At 44.9% G+C, this 21878-nt stretch overlaps 1 protein-coding gene across 3 annotated transcripts in view; it reads left to right on the forward strand.

Annotated features, from left to right (window-relative positions):
* SH3RF3 (SH3 domain containing ring finger 3) overlaps nucleotides 1-21878 on the forward strand; it is a 228674-nt gene that overhangs the window by 171110 nt on the left and 35686 nt on the right. For 2 of the 3 annotated variants that reach the window (XM_053384306.1, XM_053384307.1), the window contains 2 exons: nucleotides 6700-7053; nucleotides 18761-18861. In XM_053384306.1, the coding sequence (XP_053240281.1) occupies nucleotides 6700-7053; nucleotides 18761-18861 (455 nt within the window). The remainder of the gene's footprint in view (nucleotides 1-6699; nucleotides 7054-18760; nucleotides 18862-21878) is intronic. The other variant, XM_053384308.1, reaches the window with a different exon arrangement.

Raw genomic sequence — 21878 nt, forward strand, 5'->3', positions numbered from 1 at the left:
GTAGGGCTCATGCAAGTGTGAACCTCAGCCTAGAGCAGAACCTACTCTCCCCCTATATACTTTTGCCTTTCCTATTGGACAGCAGCCAATAGTATACAGTGGTACCTCAGGTTACATACGCTTCAGGTTACATATGCTTCAGGTTACAGACTCCGCTAACCCAGAAATAGTACTTCAGGTAAAGAACTTTGCTTCAGGATGAGAACAGAAATCGTGCTCCAGCGGCACGGCAGCAGCAGGAGTCCCCATTAGCTAAAGTGGTGCTTCAGGTTAAGAACAGTTTCAGGTTAAGTATGGACCTCCGGAACGAATTAAGTACTTAACCTGAAGTACCACTGTACTGTAGTATACTATGCAGTCCTATGCATGTTCTGTAAGTAGCACATTTAGTTCAATGGCGCTTACTCCTAAGTAAGCATTGCTTTAGGATTACAGCCTTAGAGAAGGTTGTTCGAGTATCCTTATATAGAACCCATCCTGCACTTTTAAGGGGGCAGAGGAAATATGAAATTATTTTCAGAGGATGCCTGTCCTCAGAATTGTGTAGTGGCCCACGAGGTTTTTACAAAAACAGAAGGGTTGTCTGGCAGACGTGGGCTGTGTTTAGCTTGGTGAGTTACAAATTGTACAAATCTGTTCTATAGTTATATCAACAGCTTCTATATTGTTACTGTATTGTGCCTATCAAAATAAAGCTTCCGCTACTCATTGGCGGAGCAGATCTGATCGCGCCGAGTGTTTAGTTCCTTAGGGAACAAAAACAGTTTGAAGCCCAGCTTCTATGAGGAAGGGGAAGTAGTTTAGTTGGGGTGGAAACCGTGGGGAGAGCTGGAAAGAAGTATAAAGATTTATATTGCAAAGAGCAAAACAAGGTGGTTGAATGTTCAGGTCAGAGCTTTCCAAACTGCGTGTCGGCTTCAGTGTCTACATGTGTCATGCGAGCGCTCCCCAGCTCAGGTTTAGGTGGCGGAAAGGGGTGTACTACTTCAGACTGCAGGTCGGTTGAAAAACCCTTTGAGTGCATTGCCACTGAACAGATCTCCGAAAACAGAAAACATGTCATAGAGGAATATCTGAGGTGCTCGTTTTCCTTTTGCAGTACAGTCATACCTCATGTTACGTCCGCTTCATGTTACGTTCTTCCAGGTTATGTCCCGTGGCAACCCGGAAGTACTAGAAAGGGTTACTTCCAGGTTTTGCCGCTCACACAGAAGCACAAAATGATGTCACGTGCATTCGCAGAAGCGCCGAATTGCAACCTGCGCGTGCACAGACGCGACATTGCGGGTTGCGCTCTTTTCATGTTGCGAAGAGGCCTCCGGAACAGATCCCATTCGCAACCAGAGGTACCACTGTAATGTGATGCCGCACTGCACCCATTTGCAGCATACATAGCACAGGTCAATGTATGCATCTGTCGTGCGGCCTATTCACAGCTCGGGCTGTGCAGGACCTCATGTTGGGGTCAATGACGTCCAGGGGTCCGGCACACTTCTCTTGCGCAGCTCTGGTCTTCCCCCCTGGGACCTTTGACTCAGCAGAGCGTAAAACACAGCGGAACAGAAGCTTGAACGTTCTTCGTGCGAAGGCAATAACTCAGGCTGAAACGCAGCAGTCTCCTTATCTTAAAGTCTTTATTCCTTAGCAAAACACAACATCTATAAATCTCCTGGCGACAGAGCGGACATGTCGCTTGCTCTCTCAACGGAGCTAACACGCACACTGAAAGAACACAGTAAACCACTCCCTTCAGTGTTCTAAGCCCGCCCTCAGAATGTGAGGCGTCATCACTCAGAACTCTTAACCCTGTAAGTTCTGAGCCTCTCCTAACACCCCCTCTCGAATCACGTTCTGAGAGGACCTCTGAGTGTTCAACACCTTCCCCATTGCCTTCCGCCCCTTCCTGGCATCGTTGTTAGGCACCTGTTGAACCTCACAAACCTCAGGTTCGCACTGTGCGAAACCAACCCACGCATTTGTGACCTGAAACCTCTCAGGTGGAATTCCCTTTGTAGCCCGCGATGACCGCCTGGGCACAAACTGGGGTGCTCCTTTTGACCCACTAGGGCCAGCATGTGCGTCTTCCTCATCAGAAGACTCCCCCTCTGACTTGACACGTCTGTGAGCTTTCTCCATTATGCACACAGGAGATGAGGGCTCACTCTTGGACACTCCCTTAACAACCTGTGGAGACGCCCTACTCTGTTCAGGGACCTGGTCTTCACCAGCAGGTTCAGGCTCTGGCTCTCCTTCCTCCTCAGAGTCAGACAGACAATCTGAGTGAACGTCAGAGCGCGCTTTGCGCCTTGCCCAACCATCCTGCTCAAAGAACTCAGCCTGTTTACTGACCAGAAGCTTGGTCTGATCACCTTTGGGTATGCGAATCTCCACCCTTTTGTCGCAGGCTCATATCCACAGAAGATCATTTCCTGGTACCTTGGGCCACCCTCCTGCTGCAGAAACTTTGGTACAGGCACCATGGCTCTGCTACCAAAAGTGCGAAAGAAATGCACAAGCGGCTTCTGCCGATGAAGCAGGAAATACGGGGTGTCACCTACCACTGCATTGTAGCACCTGTTCATCGTGAAATTGGCCGTTTTTACTGCCTCCCCCCAGAAACTGTGAGGCAAACCAGAGTCATCCAGTAGAATTTCGGATGCTCGAACCAGAGCTTTACTCCTAAGCTCTGCCACGCCACTCTCCTGAGGAGAAGTCACCTTGTGACGTATCCCCCTCTGGCGAAAGAAACCCTTTAGAGCAGACCCAGTGATCTCTGAACCTCGGTCACATTTGAACCCCTGCACCTTGGTGGAGAACCTTAGTTCCACCTCTGCAACCCAATCTTTGATAAGTTGAGTTGCCTCCTCCTTTGTTTTCAGCGTGAAAGCCCATGCGTTCCGCGTATAATCATCTGTCAGCAGCATCAGCCACTTGGCCTTGCCCAGACTTGGCTGTGGCATATCAGAAAGGTCTGCATGCACAAGCTCAAAAGGCTTTGTGGTTACCCTCTCCACTCTGGGATAACTGCATCCCTTGCTTCTGGCTTTCCTGCAAGCTTTGCAATTCAAAGGTTGACCACATTCTTTTACCCTGCAACCTTTGGTGCACTCTGATAACATCTGAACGTCCTCACAGGACCCATGTGACATTCTCTTGTGCCACACGCAAGCACACGACACATGAGTGTTCCCCACTCCCTTTTCCTCCAGTGGAGTTTCCAGAACAAAGAGGTTGTTCTGATTTTTCTCAACACGTGCCAGTTGCTTCCCCCCTCTGGAAATTGTACAGACATTTTTTTCAAAACTCACTGAATATCCCTCCTGTAAAAGGCACGGTACAGATAGCAGGCAATGTTTTATCTCAGGGAGAACATAAACCTTCAATTCAGCCTGTAAGAAAGAGACAAACATGTTAGAAACATGGGTTACACGTCCCTGTGAACCTGTAGCAAATTTAACTGTTTTCTCAGTTGAAACAGCCTTGCAGTTCCACATTTGTCCATCAGGTGGCGCTGTTACCAAATGGGCATTCGCAGCCGAGTCAACAACCCAACGTAGGACTCTCCCCCCTCCGGAGTTGTCCTTCTTTGTTGCCTTAGCAACTGACTTCCTGCTGCCCCCGACCTTGGGGCGTTCGCTGCAGGTGTTCTCCAAAACAGCCATCGAAGCAGTCAGCTGATAAGCTTTCTCACGCCTGCCTTCCCTGCAGGCCCAGTTGCCATGGAGACCCGGCTGGTTCCCATGGGAAGCGACCTTGGAAACGTCCTGCCCTGGCTCCCTTGCTCTCTGTGGGCAGCTGCGACACAGATGGTCAGCCGAGGCACAAACAAAACATCGCCTAGTGGAAAACTTTGCAAACTTGCCTTTGGTCTTCTCTGCCCCCCCAACCTTTCCAGCAGCACTCCTTGAGGCTTGCCTGCTGCTTTTGGGGAAATGGCTTTTGGCTTCTGCTGTGGTTTCTCTGCAAACCCCCTCCAGCTCCTGCCAAACAGCCTGGGCACTCTCAAGACTCTTGGAATGGCCTGCACCCCCATTCTCTGGTGCAAAGCTCTTCTCTTCTCTCAGCTGCTTTTCAGCACGCAGCTCACGTGTAGGGGCATTCCGGCAGCCCTCCAACACAGTCCCAGCCCCCTCTGGGCCTCCTGGGCGTCCACCAGCCCCTCCTGGGCATGGTGCTTCCTCAGAGCAATTCTCAGCCCCCTCTGGCCTGGCTCCCACTGTCTTCTTCAGTGCCTGCCTTCTCCCGGCCCAGGGCTTGCTCCCGTCCATCTTATCAAGAGGGATTGATGACCTCTGGCTGTCTGCCATCTCTCCCCCGGGGCCCGGCCTACTTGCGAGTACAGTAGCACCTCCCGGTCCGGCAGATCCTTCCCAGCGAGCTCCCTTCGCTCCAGCTGGCTCCAGCTACTCCTTAGCTGGCCTTTGGCTGCTGGCCTCTCACACGCACGAACGTTGCTTATCTTTATTGCTGACCTCCATAACCTGTTGGGGTCAATGACGTCCAGGGGTCCGGCACACTTCTCTTGCGCAGCTCTGGTCTTCCCCCCTGGGACCTTTGACTCAGCAGAGCGTAAAACACAGCGGAACAGAAGCTTGAACGTTCTTCGTGCGAAGGCAATAACTCAGGCTGAAACGCAGCAGTCTCCTTATCTTAAAGTCTTTATTCCTTAGCAAAACACAACATCTATAAATCTCCTGGCGACAGAGCGGACATGTCGCTTGCTCTCTCAACGGAGCTAACACGCACACTGAAAGAACACAGTAAACCACTCCCTTCAGTGTTCTAAGCCCGCCCTCAGAATGTGAGGCGTCATCACTCAGAACTCTTAACCCTGTAAGTTCTGAGCCTCTCCTAACACCTCACATCTGATCTGACATTTGTACTAGGGCACACACAACCATGCAGCATAGCCTGAGAGCACCTTGCAGTGTTCCGTGCCCAGTGCTCCCCACCCCCTAGAAAAATAGGTGCCGGTACTCACCATGAAGTTGGTACAGTAAGTGCCACACTTTTTAACAACAAAAAGAGTTGCCCGTACTGCATAACCTTGAGCATGCTTGGGGGGGGGAGCACTGCCCATAACTGTTACGCTATAGCACATTTCCAAGAAGATGTGAAATATCCCCAAGAGATGCAGGTATGTTTTTCCTAAGGGTGCCCCTGTGGCCACAGCCGGAAACCAAGAGAGTTCAGTTCATTTTCACCTGTCAAGTCTTGCACCACAGCAGGGAATGAGGAAATAGTGAAGTGCTCAGCATTTCTATACACATTCTTAGGCTTGGAAGAATGCAGATTTGTGTGTCACCCCGAGTCAACATGCAGCCTTCTGAGAAAGGATAATACACGCTGGTGTTATATTACTCCAGCAGGTTCCTCACCCTTCCACCATTCAAGAGAGCATCCAGTGAGCTGGTGGCACACATTCATGCATGGAAGTTACTTGATAACCTCGCCCCGTGTGTGCCAAACATCACTCTCCCAGTTTAATTCAGAAGTATGGAGGTTGCCAACTTTTGTGGACCAGTGGGCATACCTGGAATTTTCCATAAGTGCCGTGGGCACCAATCACAAAATGGCAGCCGTATCTGCAAATTAGAACAGAGGCAGGACCACAGAATAGTTTAGGCATGCCCTGCCCTCGCCAGTAGGAAAAAGGCACTTAAATCAGTCACTGCTGTGCTCACTCACACGGATAAACTCTTTGCACCTCTCCTCCATTCTGAAAAGAAGATCATCTGGGTGTCCAGTCCTGGCATTCAGTGAAATGTGGGCGTGTTCAAGCGATGTGTTCGATGTAGTAGAGGCCAAGCCACCACACGCAGGAGCTGGGCAAGAAGAGCATTGTGCAATGTGGATTTTTGAGGGAATATTGACTAGTACCTTTTGCAGGTTGCCATAAGAGGCACTGGGGGGGCACTGTCACCTATAGGTAATGCATTGACAAACCCTGCCAGTGTTGCAGTCTACTGGAGTCTTTTATTATTATTTTAAAGTAAAGGGAGTCTTCTACTGTTTGTTATTAAAGAAGATATAATTTGCGAAACGTAGAATCCGAACTGTACGAGGTTAGTGTTGTAATGCCCTTCTACGAACGAATAAATAATGCATGTGACTTGGCTCCTCAGCAGGTCTGTGAATTGTCATTGGGATTCCACACTCTTGCATATCACAGAGCCATCAGTAGGCTAGCTTTGTGCATTGCTCTCGTGTGCTTTGCCCATGGGAGGGACTTGTTGCAGCCGTATCTGTAAAAAAAAAAAAGCATTTCATTCGGTTATATCGCTGCTGCCCACTGTTGTGTTTTTGCCTGCTTATTTTAAAAAGAGGGTGAAATGCAGTGCTGACATTCCATTTGTGGAGAGGCTTTTGAGTCCACAGAAGCATCTGCTAATATAAGAACAGTGTGGAAAGTGGTGTGAAGTGGAGAGGGGCTGCAGGGCAAAGGTGAAACCAGAGGATATTGCCTCCCCATCTCACACTAGCAGGCGTCTCCACTGGCTCATAATCCACTCCACAAGCAGGATGGCTGCACTGGATTTCACCGAATGTCTACTTAGCATATGGTTCTGTTCATTTTGGGGGCTTGTAAAAGCAAAGAACGGAACAACCATCATCCTGAGTGCAGAATTTGAACTCTGGAACTATACAGTTCTGTAATGCCCACTTTTCCCTTCTTTTTTTTCATTTCTTCGTTTTTAGCTCAACGACTCAGCTAAACACCTTATTGAGATGGACAAGACCAATCTAACTTCCGCATCTGGCAGTGATGTCCCTTTGCCAGCTGACACTAACCTGGCCATAAACACGGTCCAGTGCTGTACATTGAACAGTGCCGGAGCAGTCAGTGCCATTCAGAGGCACATTGATGGCAAGAAGAATGCCAAGAAGCGCCACTCCTTCACTGCTCTCAGTATGACACACAAATCTTCTCAGGCCATGAATAACAGGCATTCCATGGAAATTAGCGCCCCTGTCCTCATCAGCTCAAGTGACCCCCGTGCTGCTGCCAGAATTGGAGATGTGACTCATCTCTCATCCAGCGCTCCAGTCCAGGTAAACTATGGATGAATTAAACCACAATGCTAAGCCAGATCCCTGTAGCACCTTCCTTTGATTTGGCCTTCTAGCCAAATGCTAGGTTGCGAAACCAAGTTCCCAAGTGATAGTCGCTGCCTAAGCATCCACCAGATGGAGCCAATGAGGCAAAATTTCCTCGATGGGTGCTCACCCTCATGCAAATTAATGGAAAATAAGTGATTATCTGAAAGAATTATATCCCTTTCACATTTACCTGCCCATGTATTATAATTTGTGGGGAAGCCTTGTTTGTGGTGCCACACCCCAATGGGACTCATGGCCAGGCCTTCTCAGTGGTGGCCCCTTGCCTGTGGAATGACCTTCCCACTGGCATGCATCTCACCATAACATCATTGTCATTGCATTGTGAAGGTGCACCTCTTTGCTCAGACTTTTGGGTAAGGGAGAGAGGTACATTGGGTTGGGTTTTTGTTGCTGCTGCTGTTTTATTTGTATGAAATTTATATTGTTCTTTTTTTATATTATTGCTTTTAAGTTTTGTGTATTTACACCATGGAACCTTTTGAGTACAGGGTGGTGTACATGTTTGGTAGGTGAACAAACATATGTACATACATGTGTGATGAGATCTTCAGTTCAGAGTCATGGTGAACCATATAATATTACATTTTATACTAAGTCTAAACCACTGAGCCTCTTGGGCTTGCCAATTGGAAGGTTGGCGGTCGAATCCACACAACGGGTTGAGCTCCCATCGCTCTGCCCCAGCTTCTGCCAACGTAGCAGTTCAAAAGCACGCCAGTGTAAGTAGATTAATAGGTACTGCTGTAGTAAAGGTAAAGGTAAAGGGACCCCTGACCATTAGGTCCAGTCGCGGACGACTCTGGGGTTGCGGCGCTCATCTCGCTTTATTGACCAAGGGAGCCAGTGTATAGCTTCCGGTCATGCGGCCAGCATACCTAAGCTGCTTCTGGTGAACCAGAGCAGCGTATGGAAAAGCCGTTTACCTTCCCGCCGGAGCAGTACCTATTTATCTACTTGCACTTTGATGTGCTTTCGAACTGCTAGGTTGCCAGGAGCAGGGACCAAGCAACGGGAGCTCACCCCGTCACAAGGATTCGAACTGCCAACCTTCTGATCAGCAAGCTCTAGGCTCTGTGGTTTAGAACACAGCGCCATCTGCGTCCCATAACCATTACCTGCTGCAGGGGGCAGGTAAATGGCGTTTTCAGGTGCTCTGGCACTCGTCACGGTGTCCCACTGTTCCAGAAGTGGTTTAGTCATGTTGGCCACATGACCCGGAAAGCTGTCTGCAGGCAAACGCCGGCTCCCTCGGCCGCACCCCATAGTCAAGTTTGACTGGACTTAACTATCCAGGGGTCCTTTACCTTTACCTTAAATTCTGTACTACCATACATGGAAGAATTAGCATTCAGAAAACTGTGCAGAGCTCAGAATGAAAGGATATGCAATTTTATGGCAAAGTATTGTACTAATAATGCAGGTTACAGAACTAAAAAGGATTATAGTAATTGTGAGTGGGTACTAATTTGGGAGGTGACTGTGTGGGGAAAGGATGCACAATAGTGAGCAAGATGGTTTAATGTCTGTTGGTATATAGAGCTTCTGGTCTGACACTGAAGCTAAAAAATAGGCTGCAAGCGAAATTACCAGGGTTCAGGCTTCCGTAACCTGGTACCTTTCAAATATTCTGGACTATAACTCTCATTGTTCCTGACCATTGACCAGACTGGCTGGGGTGAAGGGAGTCAAAGTCCAAACATCTGAATGGACAAGGTTGGGAAGGCTGTATACAAAAAAATTGGCAACTGGTCATATGCCCAACATATACAGTCTATAACATGGCCTATTTATTTACAGTGTTATTGGCCACCTTTCAGTAAATATGCTCTTGAAAGCCTTTAATGAAAACCTAGCAGTGTGTGATGAGCAGTTATGTTCTTGCCAGCCTGTAGCATATTTGAAAGATTAGCTACCAAAGTGGGAATTCGCCAGGAAGAATAGAATTCTTTCCATGCCCTGTCCCTTCACTCATTGCTGTTTTTTTAAAAGGCAGATGGATAACCCAGAGGTTTTGAAGTACAGTAGAAAAGCAGTGGACTTGCATGTCCCATTTATTCAAGGGACTTATTCAGAATAGTACTGCAATGAATCATAGAACCCAACCCCTAAAGTGCAGGAATATGCAGCTGTCCCATACGGGGATCAAACCTGCAACCTGGGCATTATCAGCACCACGCTCTAACCAGCTCAGCTATCCTGCTCATGAAGATGAGCACACACATACTGCAACCTACGGAGTCCTTTTAGGCAAGCCGGAGGACTTGTCTAGCCAAAATTGACTTTAAACATCCCTTCTTGCAGCAGTCTCAATATGCTATTTTGCAAAATGCTGTTTTACAGTGCCACCAAGTTTTAAACGAAAGTTGTGATGTGGTTTGGGGGGGGTGTTGCAGGAAATTAAAGGGAGCAGGATTTCATTTACACAAACAAATGAGACTTTATTTTCTTTATGCAGCCGTATATACATAGGTGTATGTCCACAAGAAGAAATGTTAATATGGGTTTTATGTTAAACATTTGGTGAAGGTGGTGGTTCAGGAAACCACTGTCCCTGTGTAAGTAGTTTTCATGTATCTGACTTAGAAAAATAGCCACATGTCATTTGTGTTCACCAGCCTTTAGCCTCAACAGTTCTTTGGATTACCAAGAAGCTGAGATCAGTAGTTCTCTTCCTGACTGTTTCACAGAACAAGAAGTAGAGGTCCTCAAATAACATCTAGTAGTTCAAGAACTGCTTTCTTGTGGCAAGATCTCACATTTGAATACTGGAACCATGTGGACAGGACTAACTGCATCGGAAAGATCCACATGATTCCTGGATTCACATACCAGCAGTAATGTGTGAGCTCATCATGGAAAAGAAGGGCCAACTATGCTAAAATATATACATGAATGCAGTCTTAATTACTAAGAGCGTATGTGGGAGGAATAGTGAGTAAACTTACAGTGATGGGAGTCAATAGGACTTGAGTGACTTGTTGAAGGCAGTCAGCCAAGAGCAAACCTTGGCTACATCTCTTAGTGCAAACCATGAGTCTAGGTTCAGATGTAGTGCTAAGCCAAACGATGACTTAGCTTTGGGTAGAGCAGCAGCAGCTGGACTTGGGAAGGTGTGAAGGCAGCCATTGTTTTTCCTGGTGAGTATCCATATACTTCCTCGTATACATTTAGCCATGGCTGGGCTTCGTGCTATGTGCAAACCAGACCGCTGTGTGCCAGAACCTGTAAATATATCAAAACAGTGGGAAATTGTTTGGTTGATCTTCACTTGATTACAAGGCTCTGTATTCAGTGAGAGATTGTATATGTTCCTAGTAGAGAAAAACACTTTTTCTCTAATAGACGAAGCTGTATCAGTTATATCTCTCTTGACCTCAGACTCTTCATCCGAAGCTAGTTTCTTCATTGAAAATGAAACATTTTCTCAATCTGTAAAGAAAAGGAAATGCAGGAGTTTTGTCTGTGCTAAAATGCATACAGTCATCTCTATCTGTACAATAATTATCAGTTCCTAAACTAGGTGTCTCATCAGTATCCTTGTCTACTTATGTGTATACAAAATCCCAAGGAATTCATATTTGTTAATTAAGGCATGGCACATTTGCTGACAGCATTACAAAGCCATTTAAATAAATACTATTCTGTAAAAGATGCTTTCATCAGGTCATAAACAGCCAGATGGGCGGGGTATAAATAATAAATTATTATTATTATTATTATTATTATTATTATTATTATTATTATTAGTAAAGGTAAAGGTACCCCTGCCCGTACGGGCCAGTCTTGACAGACTCTAGGGTTGTGCGCTCATCTCACTCTAGAGGCCGGGAGCCAGCGCTGTCCGCAGACACTTCCGGGTCACGTGGCCAGCGTGACAAGCTGCATCTGGCGAGCCAGCGCAGCACACGGAACGCCGTTTACCTTCCCGCTGGTAAGCGGTCCCTATTTATCTACTTGCACCCGGGGGTGCTTTCAAACTGCTAGGTTGGCAGGCGCTGGGACTGAACGACGGGAGCGCACCCTGCCGCGGGGATTCGAACCGCCGACCATGCGATCGGCAAGTCCTAGGCGCTGAGGTTTTACCCACAGCACCACCTGGACATTAAAATAAAAAAATTAATCCACAGCGTTAAGGTTACTTGCTACATACTTAAAACTCCCTTCACCCCACATTCAAACCAATACACTCCTATAAAATGAACTTACAGAATATGTTCAGCAATGAAAACAAATCACCACAGTATAGCATAAAATCCCCCACAGAAACTGCACTTGAAGATACTGTTGTGCTAACTATCCAAGATTTATTTTGCCTTTCTTTTTCTTTTTTTTGCTCATTAATGATAAGCATGTAGAAGTCCTATACTGCTTTGAATGTATTTGAAAATAAGTGGTGGTCTTAAAAAGAAGAAGTAGTTGTTTTCATTGTTTTTTAAAGCTTGGAAGTAATAAATAAAGCATTGGGTTCTGACCACAACAATCAGGAAAAATCTATCACACTCATAACTTCCAGAGGAATAGTGAAGAAGCTAGGAAGCAAAAGGTTGGGAGAGAGTGAGTGTGTGTGTGTCTAAGCAAGTATTGACTCGATCGCTATTGTGTTCCCTTTCAATAGACTACGCATCTAGCATATTTGATGCTGGCACGTTGAGTGCAACACATTAAACATAAAGAATGGCCTCCTAAATTATTGTGTCTGTCACGCAGAGGGTTCTTACTGGCTAGTTAAATTGATTGGCGCTGAGAGAATGTAGTACAGCTGCGAGCCAATGATAAAACTAAGCAGGAGTGAGGTTAGTTGTTAGGTTAGCAGGGGTGCTGTCCACAAGCGAAGTGCCTTGTGCTTCAGCTGAGTTGGTCCCACTTGGCTCACTAATCTTGTCTAGGCCTCAGATGGCTCATCTTCCCTCCATTTGCACCCCTTATGAATTATTCTTCCTTGCTATTTAGAGAGGTCACAGGTCACCCTGCTCCAAATCCCCTGGTTTTTCTGACCAGAGGTACATCTCATAAATAATGAAGTATGGCTGGCTGCACCCCCAGTGTAACAGTCCAAGCAGAGAAGGAAGAAGGCAAAGGCATTGCTTGCAAACAAATCCGAGTCTTGAATAGAGAGTCAACTGGTGCACAATAAGAACCGGCACATGATTCCCAGCTGAAGGGCACACACATTTCGAATAGGACAACAAACACCCTGTGTGTAAGTTCATCTGCTGCATTAAGATAGCAACACAAGCAAACTGAGCTCAGCAGAATGGTTTTCCTAATATAAAGGGAAATGGGGCAGGGGAGGTCTGATCTGCAGTCAAGAGAAGAGTGGGAAAAATATAAAGATTCAAACTATAGTATCGCATTGGGAGGCTTGAGATAAGAAGCAGACGGGTTATATTTAAAATGGAGAGGAGCCAATGGGAAAAGGTTTAACTTTACATCTGTGCATGGGAGACTGGGAAGGAAACAAATCAAATCCCTTCTGGTTTTGGATTTGGACAGAGTTTATATCCTGCACACAAACCATTTTTTGTTTTGCTCCAAAGAAATATTACTTTTATGGATAATGATAGTTGTACTCAAAACATATCACATTAGCTCATGAGTTTGATTTGATTTCTATTTCTTTCTTTCTTTTTGCATAAAATTAGGCTTATTCCTTGGCCCAATACTTTAAGTTTGAGCTGTTGTAGCTTCCTGGAGACAAAACACTAGGATTACAAGCACACTTATTAGAAAATAGGGGGTGGATTCACTTACCCCTTACCCCCTTACCCAAGGCATGATGTGCAAGTAAAGTAGGGTCAGTTCTGCTCATTTCCGTTAAAACACATTCCAGTGAAAAGAACTAGTTGAAAAAATGCAGATTTCCCAACATCAGTCTATATGTTTAGTGAGGAAGACACCAGAATAAAAACATTATTGGCATGTACAAGATGCCAACTAAATCAAGCTTCTATTACATTTTAAATAATGTGATTTACTTCCAAGTAAATGTTTTTAGGGGACTTGGGTGGCACTGTGAATTAAACCACAGAGCCTAGGACTTGCCAATCAGAAGGTCGGAGGTTCAAATCCCCGCGACGGGGTGAGCTCCCGTTGCTCGGTCCCAGCTCCTGCCAACCTAGCAGTTCAAAAGCACATCAAAGTACAAGTAGATAAATAGGTATCGCTCCAGCGGGAAGGTAAACGGCATTTCTGTACGCTGCTCTGGTTCGCCAGAAGCGGCTTAGTCATGCTGGCCACATGACCCGGAAGCTGTACTCCGGCTCCCTCGGCCAGTAAAGTGAGATGAGCACCACAACCCCAGAGTCGGCCACGACTGGACCTAATGGTCAGGGGTCCCTTTACCTTTACCTTAAATGCTTTTAGAATTATTCTGCATGCCTTCTTGAATTAAACTACTTGGGGTGGATCTACACACGGGGGGGGGGGGGAATGCTATAAGTCAGAAATTAAATCATTTATAACAAAAGGGGGGAAAGCTATGGAAAATCGCTTAGAATTTTCTTTTGCTCTCTGGTGCCATCTGGCGTTTCATGTTTATAACGCATTCAAAACTCTGTTTCTTGACTAATATAGCTGAGTCCCAAGTCTTAACCTGAACTGGGCTTTTAATCTGAATTTGCTCTGCATTCAGAGTGTAACCCACAAAAGATGTCAAATTGGAATCTTAGGAATTTTAAACACCTTAAATTCATGTTTGAGTTTGGGGTGGAGGGGAACAGTCTAATGCGAGGGTTAGTGTTTAGCTGGTTATATTATGAACTTACCTATTGAATTAGTCCACCAAGTTTCACATCACCAGTATGGAGTACAGTTTTTTAGGACAACCATGGTATTAAAATAACTTGGCTATGCCTTTGTTAGGAGCATGCAATACACCCACACTGCCCCCCAGGTAGACATTCACATGGAAAATGTACTGTATTGCCTGCCGGCCAACCAAGGAAGCAGCTGCAGTTCTCATAGTTTCCCCTGTTGTTTCAGCACATGTTCCAGCTGCCACATTCATAAGAATTAGTTCTGAGTACTTGGATCGGCCAGGTCACACATTCGTTCTTCTTATGAATGCATCCCTTAGGACAGATGGGAACAGGGGTGTCACAAGGATGAGTTTTTTTGAATGTCTGAATCAGCCCTAATGTTGCCAATTATAACTTGAGACACCAATCTGGAAGTGAACAAGTAAATCATTCAAATAGTCGTACAGCCCTCTGCCAAGCAAATTAAATTTAAGGACATAGTGGCACTCTTTATACAGAAGGTGGGCACAATGGAAATTGCTCATAGGAGCATAGAACCATCGCTACTTTCAGTGGATCACTGAAATGACAGCCTAATGCTTTCCTATCAGGGCAGCGTAGCATACAACCAGGAAAGTAGGAAACATCCAAATTAAAGGGAGGAATTCACAAGAAGATGGAAACTTACATGGACAGTAGCAACTGCTTCACCAGGCCCTGTAGCCATGTGGGACTCTTATTTCATGGAACTGGTGTTCCTGGGTATTTCTGAGCCACTGTGAAGTTCCTGTCCAGCTACAAGAAAATGCAGCTTATTCTCCAACCTCTTGTGCTGCCTGCTGGTGCAGGGGAGGGTTAGAAGTGCCACAGATGGCTCAATAATTTATAGGCTAAATAAATCCATAGGAGAGATTGATGTTCATCACCTTCCGCAGCAGACAAGTAGATGGTGTGTGCCCATCTGCAGCTGTAATTATGTTTATCTGTATATATAGGGGTGTTTTTAAAATATATGGCACCATTAAATGGAAAGCTGTATTCTGGAGCTGTTGGATGTTTTACCTCCCACTTTGGTAATTAACATTTGATGAGAATACTTGATCTTGACTGTAGTTCTTTCTTGCCAATACTTGGTAACACAACTATGAATTAAGTGCTTTCACATTATTTCCAAGAACATTAAGGCCTGGAGTGATTGCATGACCCATTGTTTTATAGTCAGTGGATTTGACAGAAATGAGTAGCATGAATCTCAAGGACCATTAGCCTGTTTTCTACTTCAGCTATTCCCAGATGATGGCATGTTATTAACCTGTATGTGTGTATCGGAGTGCATCTCTCTCTCTTCTTAAAAATAAGATACAGCTGTATAATCCATACATTGAAAGACACATTCCTTTCATTAACGAATATGAGAAGGAGTTCCTTGCTGTGAAATTCTGTTGAATTTGTTTTGAAATCAGAATAGGAGTTGTTGGGTGGTATCTTCACTAATAGCATCAACAATAGCATTTCCCCCCTCCCACTTGCAAAAATAATGACCTATACTGGTATTTTTCTTACTGTGCTCAGCTCCCATGTATCAACAAAAAGACTTGCTTTTTTTAGCGATTCCTGCTCCCCCAAAATTGCAGAAAACAATTAAAAAAAGCAAAATTCAGGCTGGAAGTAAAATGTGTCTTTGCTCTGGCTCAGACATAACACTAAGCCAAGATATGTCTTAGCCCCAGGCAGCCAAACACTGCAGCTGCAATCTTAAGTCCAGAAACTTGCACGTTTTCTTCTTCTTCTTCATGCCAAAGCCATGGTTTGCCTTAGTATTATGTGCAAACAAGGCTAACGTGACTCACCTTGAGCGCTTGGCATCAGATAGGAAGAGAAGTGTGAATAAATGAAAAGCACGTCAGGTAGCACCTCCAGCCTGTAAATCAAGCACACTGCAGTTGCCACTGAAATGGCCCATGCTCTCAAGGGTTCTTATTCTGTTCTGTCGGATGCAACGTGGCACGAACATCCTGTTAGGGGCACCCAAGGTTCCCTTGACATAGGCTCAGTTCAGGCACTTGTGCAGGCAGTTGTCTTCATGTGTTGAAGGGCTAAACATATTTGCCTTCCCGCCGTGGGAACACCACAAAGATCCACACATTGGAAAGTCTGATTGGTAGAATCTTTCTCCACTTCCCCCCTGCCCAGAGGGAACAGTTCCGCGGTGATGCGTGTAGGCTTATGCATGAAGCAAACATGTCTCACTTTACATTACATATAAGGATAGGTGACGAGCGCGCACCTGCCTCCAGCACATGAAGACTGTTGCTGTTTCAGGTTACATTTTTTTGAGGGTTTTTGTTTGCTTGCTTGTTTTATAGGATAAGGTTGCCTTAGGCCCAATGTATCCCTCTCTCCGAAATCTTCTCTGCAAAGTTCTCTGCTCTTATGCACGGCCCACGTGCCTCTGATCTTAGGAGAACAATGCATACGGAATGAGAAGTCCGAGGCTCAGCATCAAAGAGATGCTTCTGCATCGTTGCCCTTGCGCCAGTTCCTGGCGCCGGCACCGGCTAAGTAAATGACTGATAGGAGTTTTAAGATTATTAGACGGTGAGCTGGAAAGAAGCATTAAAAGTTTGTCACACTTCACAGCTTATGAAATGCGCCTCCAACTCATGGATTTGAAAAATCCCACAAGACTTCATAAAGAAGAGGGGAGATTTATAAATATATTCCATCCAAGGTCTCTTTAATAGCTGAATAAGTGAACCCGCCACTTTCAAGTAGATACAAGACCTTGGAAACTTTTAATACCATAGGGCCAAATTCAAGCTCAGATGATAGATTGAATTCTGATGAATGGAGCACAGGGTTTACTTTTAAGTACTTCCAGGGATTTAAGTACTTCCAAATTTCTTCCTTCTGCTGTACTCAGACAGGCTTTTACCTTCTTTCTTGTTGCAATAACAACAAAAATTATCCTGTGCCCTTGGGTAGCCTCATGCCACTAGAATCCATAGAAAACTATATCTATATTTGTACCCAGTTCTAAGTTCTGTCTGGTTTCTCTTATGAAAATGCTTTATATGATCGGAATGGAAAGCAATATAAGCTTCAATACAAACTGTATTATAATGATCATAATTATTTTTTCATTGCTCTGTGTTTCATCCCTTTTCACTAAAGAGATGAGCAGTCCCAGTTATTAAAAAAAAAGTAATACCCAGAACAAAGCAAATGACAATAATCTATTTTTCAACAAACATGTAAAATATTATTATCACACAGAGCTAATAAGAAAACGATTTAGCAGGAAAACGATGCGACTTCTCAAATTAAACGCTGCTCCTGTGATAGAGATATTGAGCAGGTCCTTGAAAGCAGACGCAAAGATTTGCTTTCCAAGTTCCAAGACTGCCAAGATTGCTGGGCACGTTGCAGCTGAGCTATAATCGTTGCTGTGAACAATCAAGTGTTCCTTGTGCCAGAAATATATTCTTAGAATGTGTAAAGCTAAACAAACATGCCTTAAGGTAATAAAAAAAAGAGTTGCTGTAAAGCAAAATATGTATTGTTGAGTTGAATATACATCATCCACAAGGCAAGATGCACCAGCACATCAATGTTTAGGAGGTGCATTGGCTGTTGCGTGTTCACAGGGGTTCCATGAGCACTCCCTTGCCACCATAGACTCATGATGTCCACAGCTGGTGCAGGGAAGACCAAGGAAATGAACACAGATTGGTACTGGGTTGAATTAGGCCACAATTTTATTGATTATAGACAAGAGTAGGTTTGGCTAAGGCATCGGGCATGTATCCAACATCAGGCAGCCTGCATCCTGTCTGATAGGAACCCAGTTGGGTTGACCCTGTGTTGAGGAGTTGCCCACGACGTGGACCACATGCCACGACCCCACACAGGGTGCCATTGGGAGAGGCCCATCGGTCCCCATGTGGACTCCCGGACAGAGTCACCCCTCCTGAACCCCTTTAGCAGGGTACTTGCATGACTTAAGGATCCCAATTCCTTATCCGTCAAAGTTGTGACGGTTGCTATGAGGTAGGTGAAAGCTTGCAAGCTAGCCAGTTTGCTTGCAGGAGATAATTCCAGATATGGCGACTGAGTAAACCATAGCAAGGTCCATATGCCAACTTGCCTGCTCCTACACTGAGCCGACACCTAAAAGACTGGGTTGATAGTAAATCCTGCAACTGTCAGCAGGGATGTCAGCCTGCATGTAGGTCCAACACAGCCAGAGGAAGGTGGTGACAAGTGATCCTCCCCTCCCCCAGCCATGCAGGAAGATGGCGACCTCCTTGGACCAGCCATGGCCGCACCATGCAGTAAATGCCGCTCCCCCAGAGCCCCAGGTGAGCAGATCATTGCTATTCTCCACAAGCCACCAAGAAAACAGCTACCAGCAGCAGCAAGACCTGAAACTGCAAAAAATAAAAATTAACAAACAAACCAGGGAAGACTTGGTACACAAGTGCCAAGGTGTTGCTAGGAACATGAATGGCAGGGATCAACCAGAGAGGCCTTCAAAAAGTACTTACGGTAATTGTAAGGGGATTAGAGGTACTTTCACTGCCTTTGGAACAATAGTAGCTCTGCTTTTCAAGCCAAACCTTCAGTATGTGAGTCACCAGTTTGTGAGTGATTCGAAGCACGAATTATCTGAAATCTATTCATCTGGAAGCCTTGTATAAAGAGCTCTTTATTGATATTGGCCCATAACATTAAGCTAACATTGCAAGGATGTCAATGGTTAGGGCAGCCATGCCAATGAAAGTCTTTGGGATTCGGGGGGGGGAGAGAGAGAGAGAGCGCAGCTCTAACTCCTGAACAAGTCTTAAGTATGTTGTGAAATTATTTGTTTTCATTTCTTTCTATTTTTCTTTCGTTTCTAGGATTCTACTTTCGCTGGAACTGCAACCATGACTGGACCCAGAACAAGTGCAATCATTGGAGATCAGGGAACACCATCAAAGGTCCAGCTGCCCCTCAACATGTAAGCCTCCATTTTGCACTGAACATTGTTTTAAGGATACGCAGCACATTTTGTCTCTCATTGTTTGCCGTCTGAAATAATAGCTCTGCGACAGGAACGCTTCTCATGTAGTTATCATTGTCTTGAACATAACCCAGCCTTCTGCCAGAGCTGAAAAATGAACAGTGAAAGGCCAGGTCACCTTCTTTATATAGCCCATTTTTAGCTTCCAAGATATTTATTACAGATGTATGAATCATTGCATAGCAGGCTGAGTGGCTATCAGCTGCAGAAATCTGCTCCTGCAAATTAAACCATTACATTCCTGTACAACTGAACACCTGAGACCATCTTTGTTAGGACGCACGGTTTCTAGAATGAAAAAAAACAAACTCACCCAGTTGTGCACAGTAGAAAAAGAATAACGAAGACATAGCATGAACATCATATGTGCAAAAAGCTTCAGCTTAGGCAAAAGAAGATTCAGGTTGATTAACTATTACTTAGAAGAAGAAGAGGTTGACTTTATGAGGGATAAGACTTTAAATGTCTTTAAATAAATCTCATAATGGATGTGTTTTATATTTGTATGTATTTGACATAAGTTATACTGCTGAAACAGAAACCCAAGTGTGGGCCCGATGTATATTTCCAAAAATAAATCTGAATTTAATAATCTGCTTTGCCCAAAGGAGAAATTCGGGAAACTAAATTACCCTGCTTTTAACTTCGCTTTTCAATGAGGGAACAACGTCTTTAGAATGTCCATAATCAGGAACATAGGAAGCTGCCTTATGCTGAGCCAAGCCATTGGCCCATCTAGCTGAGCATAATAATAATAATAATAATAATAATAATAATAATAATAATTTATTATTTATTTATTAATATCCTGCCCATCTGGCTGGGTTTCCCAATAGAATATTAAAAACATGATAAAACATCGAACATTAAAAACTTCCCTAAACAGGGCTGCCTTCAGGTGTCTTCTAAAAGTTGTTTATTTCCTTCACATCTGATGGGAGGGCGTTCCACAGGGTGGGCACCACTACCGAGAGGCCCTCTGCCTGGTTCCCTGTAACCTCACTTCTGGCAGTGAGGGAACCGCCAGAAAGCCCTCGGAGCTGGACCTCTGTGTCTGGGCTGAACGATGGAGGTGGAGACGCTCCTTCAGGTATACTGGGCCGAGGCCGTTTAGGGCTTTAAAGGTCATCACCTACACTTTGAATAGTGCTACACCAGTGTTTCCAGCTGTTTTTAGAGTACAACTCCCATCATCCTTAGTTAGGTGGACCAGTGGTCAGGGATGATGGGAATTGTAGTCCAAAAACAGCTGGAGACCCAAGTTTGGGAAACACTGATCCACACTGACCGGCGGCATAAGAATTTTAAACAGGGGTCTGTCTCCCAGCCCTGCCTGGAGATGCATTCAGACAGAGGCCATCTTCAGATACCACACTTAACTGTTATTGCTTAGCCCACTGTGAATGAGCTGCAATGAACCTTCAATCAGTGTACTCTGTTCTCCTCCTCCCATGCAATTGCTTTTGCACCCAGTTCGGCTTAGCAGAGGTTAGATCATTTCATCTGAGCCTGCAAACTATGATAAACATTAACTGGTTTGTTTGAAACAAGGCTATTTGATGAAACCATGGCTCATGATGAACATTGCACAAAGCTGTGTTTCAGCATGACTTCTGAATGCAGCCATAATGTATTTGTATAAGAAGAGAACTACGTCTATCTGTTGGAACATAGGAATCTGCCCTGTAGTCGGGCAATTGGTTCATCCTATTGCCCACACGGACTGGCAGTGGCTTACCAGGTTTTCAGATGAGGGATCCACTCACGACCAAGGACTGAACCTGGGTCCTTTTGCCTGCAAAGCAGATGTTCTAGCACTTAAGCTTCAGCTTTCATAGTAATTTGCTGTGGTGGTGAAACTGCATTGATGGGCGAGGAAACACCACGCCAGATAAGATAATTGGATAGTAACAGTTGTACAGGTAACAGTATAATTGTACAAATCATAGAATTGTAGATGTGTTTCAGTTTGCAGTATAAGCAGTTAATTCCCCATCTTTCATCCCTAAAAAAATATATAAGGCAGGTCCTCTCTTCATTTTAGCAGCCAGTTGCCTACGTTGTTTCACTTGACCAAGTTATAGAATATTTTATATAGAGAGGGGAAAGAAAAATAAGCACCTTCGTGCTCTTTGTGGCCGGGAGCCAGGCTTCACTTCAAAGCAATTGTGTCTCAAACTGATAATAGACCTACAGAGATGACATTAACCATAGCACCATGAATTCAACATTATAAATTCAGTCACAGTTGAGTCCCTCAGGCCCAAAGTTAAATCTGGAAATTCTGGCAGGCAACTTTTAGTGCTGAATATTGTAGATTAAAACTGTGTCAGTTAACTAGATCCAGCCCACTGTACTGTGAAATGTCATCTTATTGCCGCTTTGAAGGTGCTAGGGTGATTTTCTTTCTCTCTCTCTCTCTCTCTCTCTCTCTCTCTCTCTCTCTCTAGTTTATCTCAGCCTCAAAGTGTATGCTAGTGGGTGATGAAAAGCAGTCATGTCCAGAGACTTTGTAGCTGGATAACACTGTTAATCTCAATACTATGCCAAGAGCATGCTCCAAGGAAATATAAATACATTTTTTTCCCTTATCTAGGTCATTTCTGCACAAGAAATGGCTTTTCCGTGCTTTTTCGCAACAGGTGTCAAGCAGGGCTCCCACCTCCAGCAAACATATCCATGCATAAGGGTTGGGTCAACTTTTGCAAAGGTGGTTTTTAGAAATGTTGGTACAGCCATCTTTGCTAAAAACATGGATAGGGAACCTGCAGTCTTCCAGATATTGTTAGACGACAAATCCCACAATCCCATAATATCATAGGCCATGGTGGCTAGGGCTGATGGGAGATAGTGCCTTGCAACATCTGGGCAGCCACAGTTTCCCTACCAGTGATTAAAAGTGTCAATCACACTGATGGTCAATAGACAGACAAGACTGGGTACAGTTATGAACC

This window comes from Podarcis raffonei, chromosome 4, assembly GCF_027172205.1.
Source record: "Podarcis raffonei isolate rPodRaf1 chromosome 4, rPodRaf1.pri, whole genome shotgun sequence".
NCBI classification, from domain to species: Eukaryota; Metazoa; Chordata; class Lepidosauria; order Squamata; family Lacertidae; genus Podarcis; species Podarcis raffonei.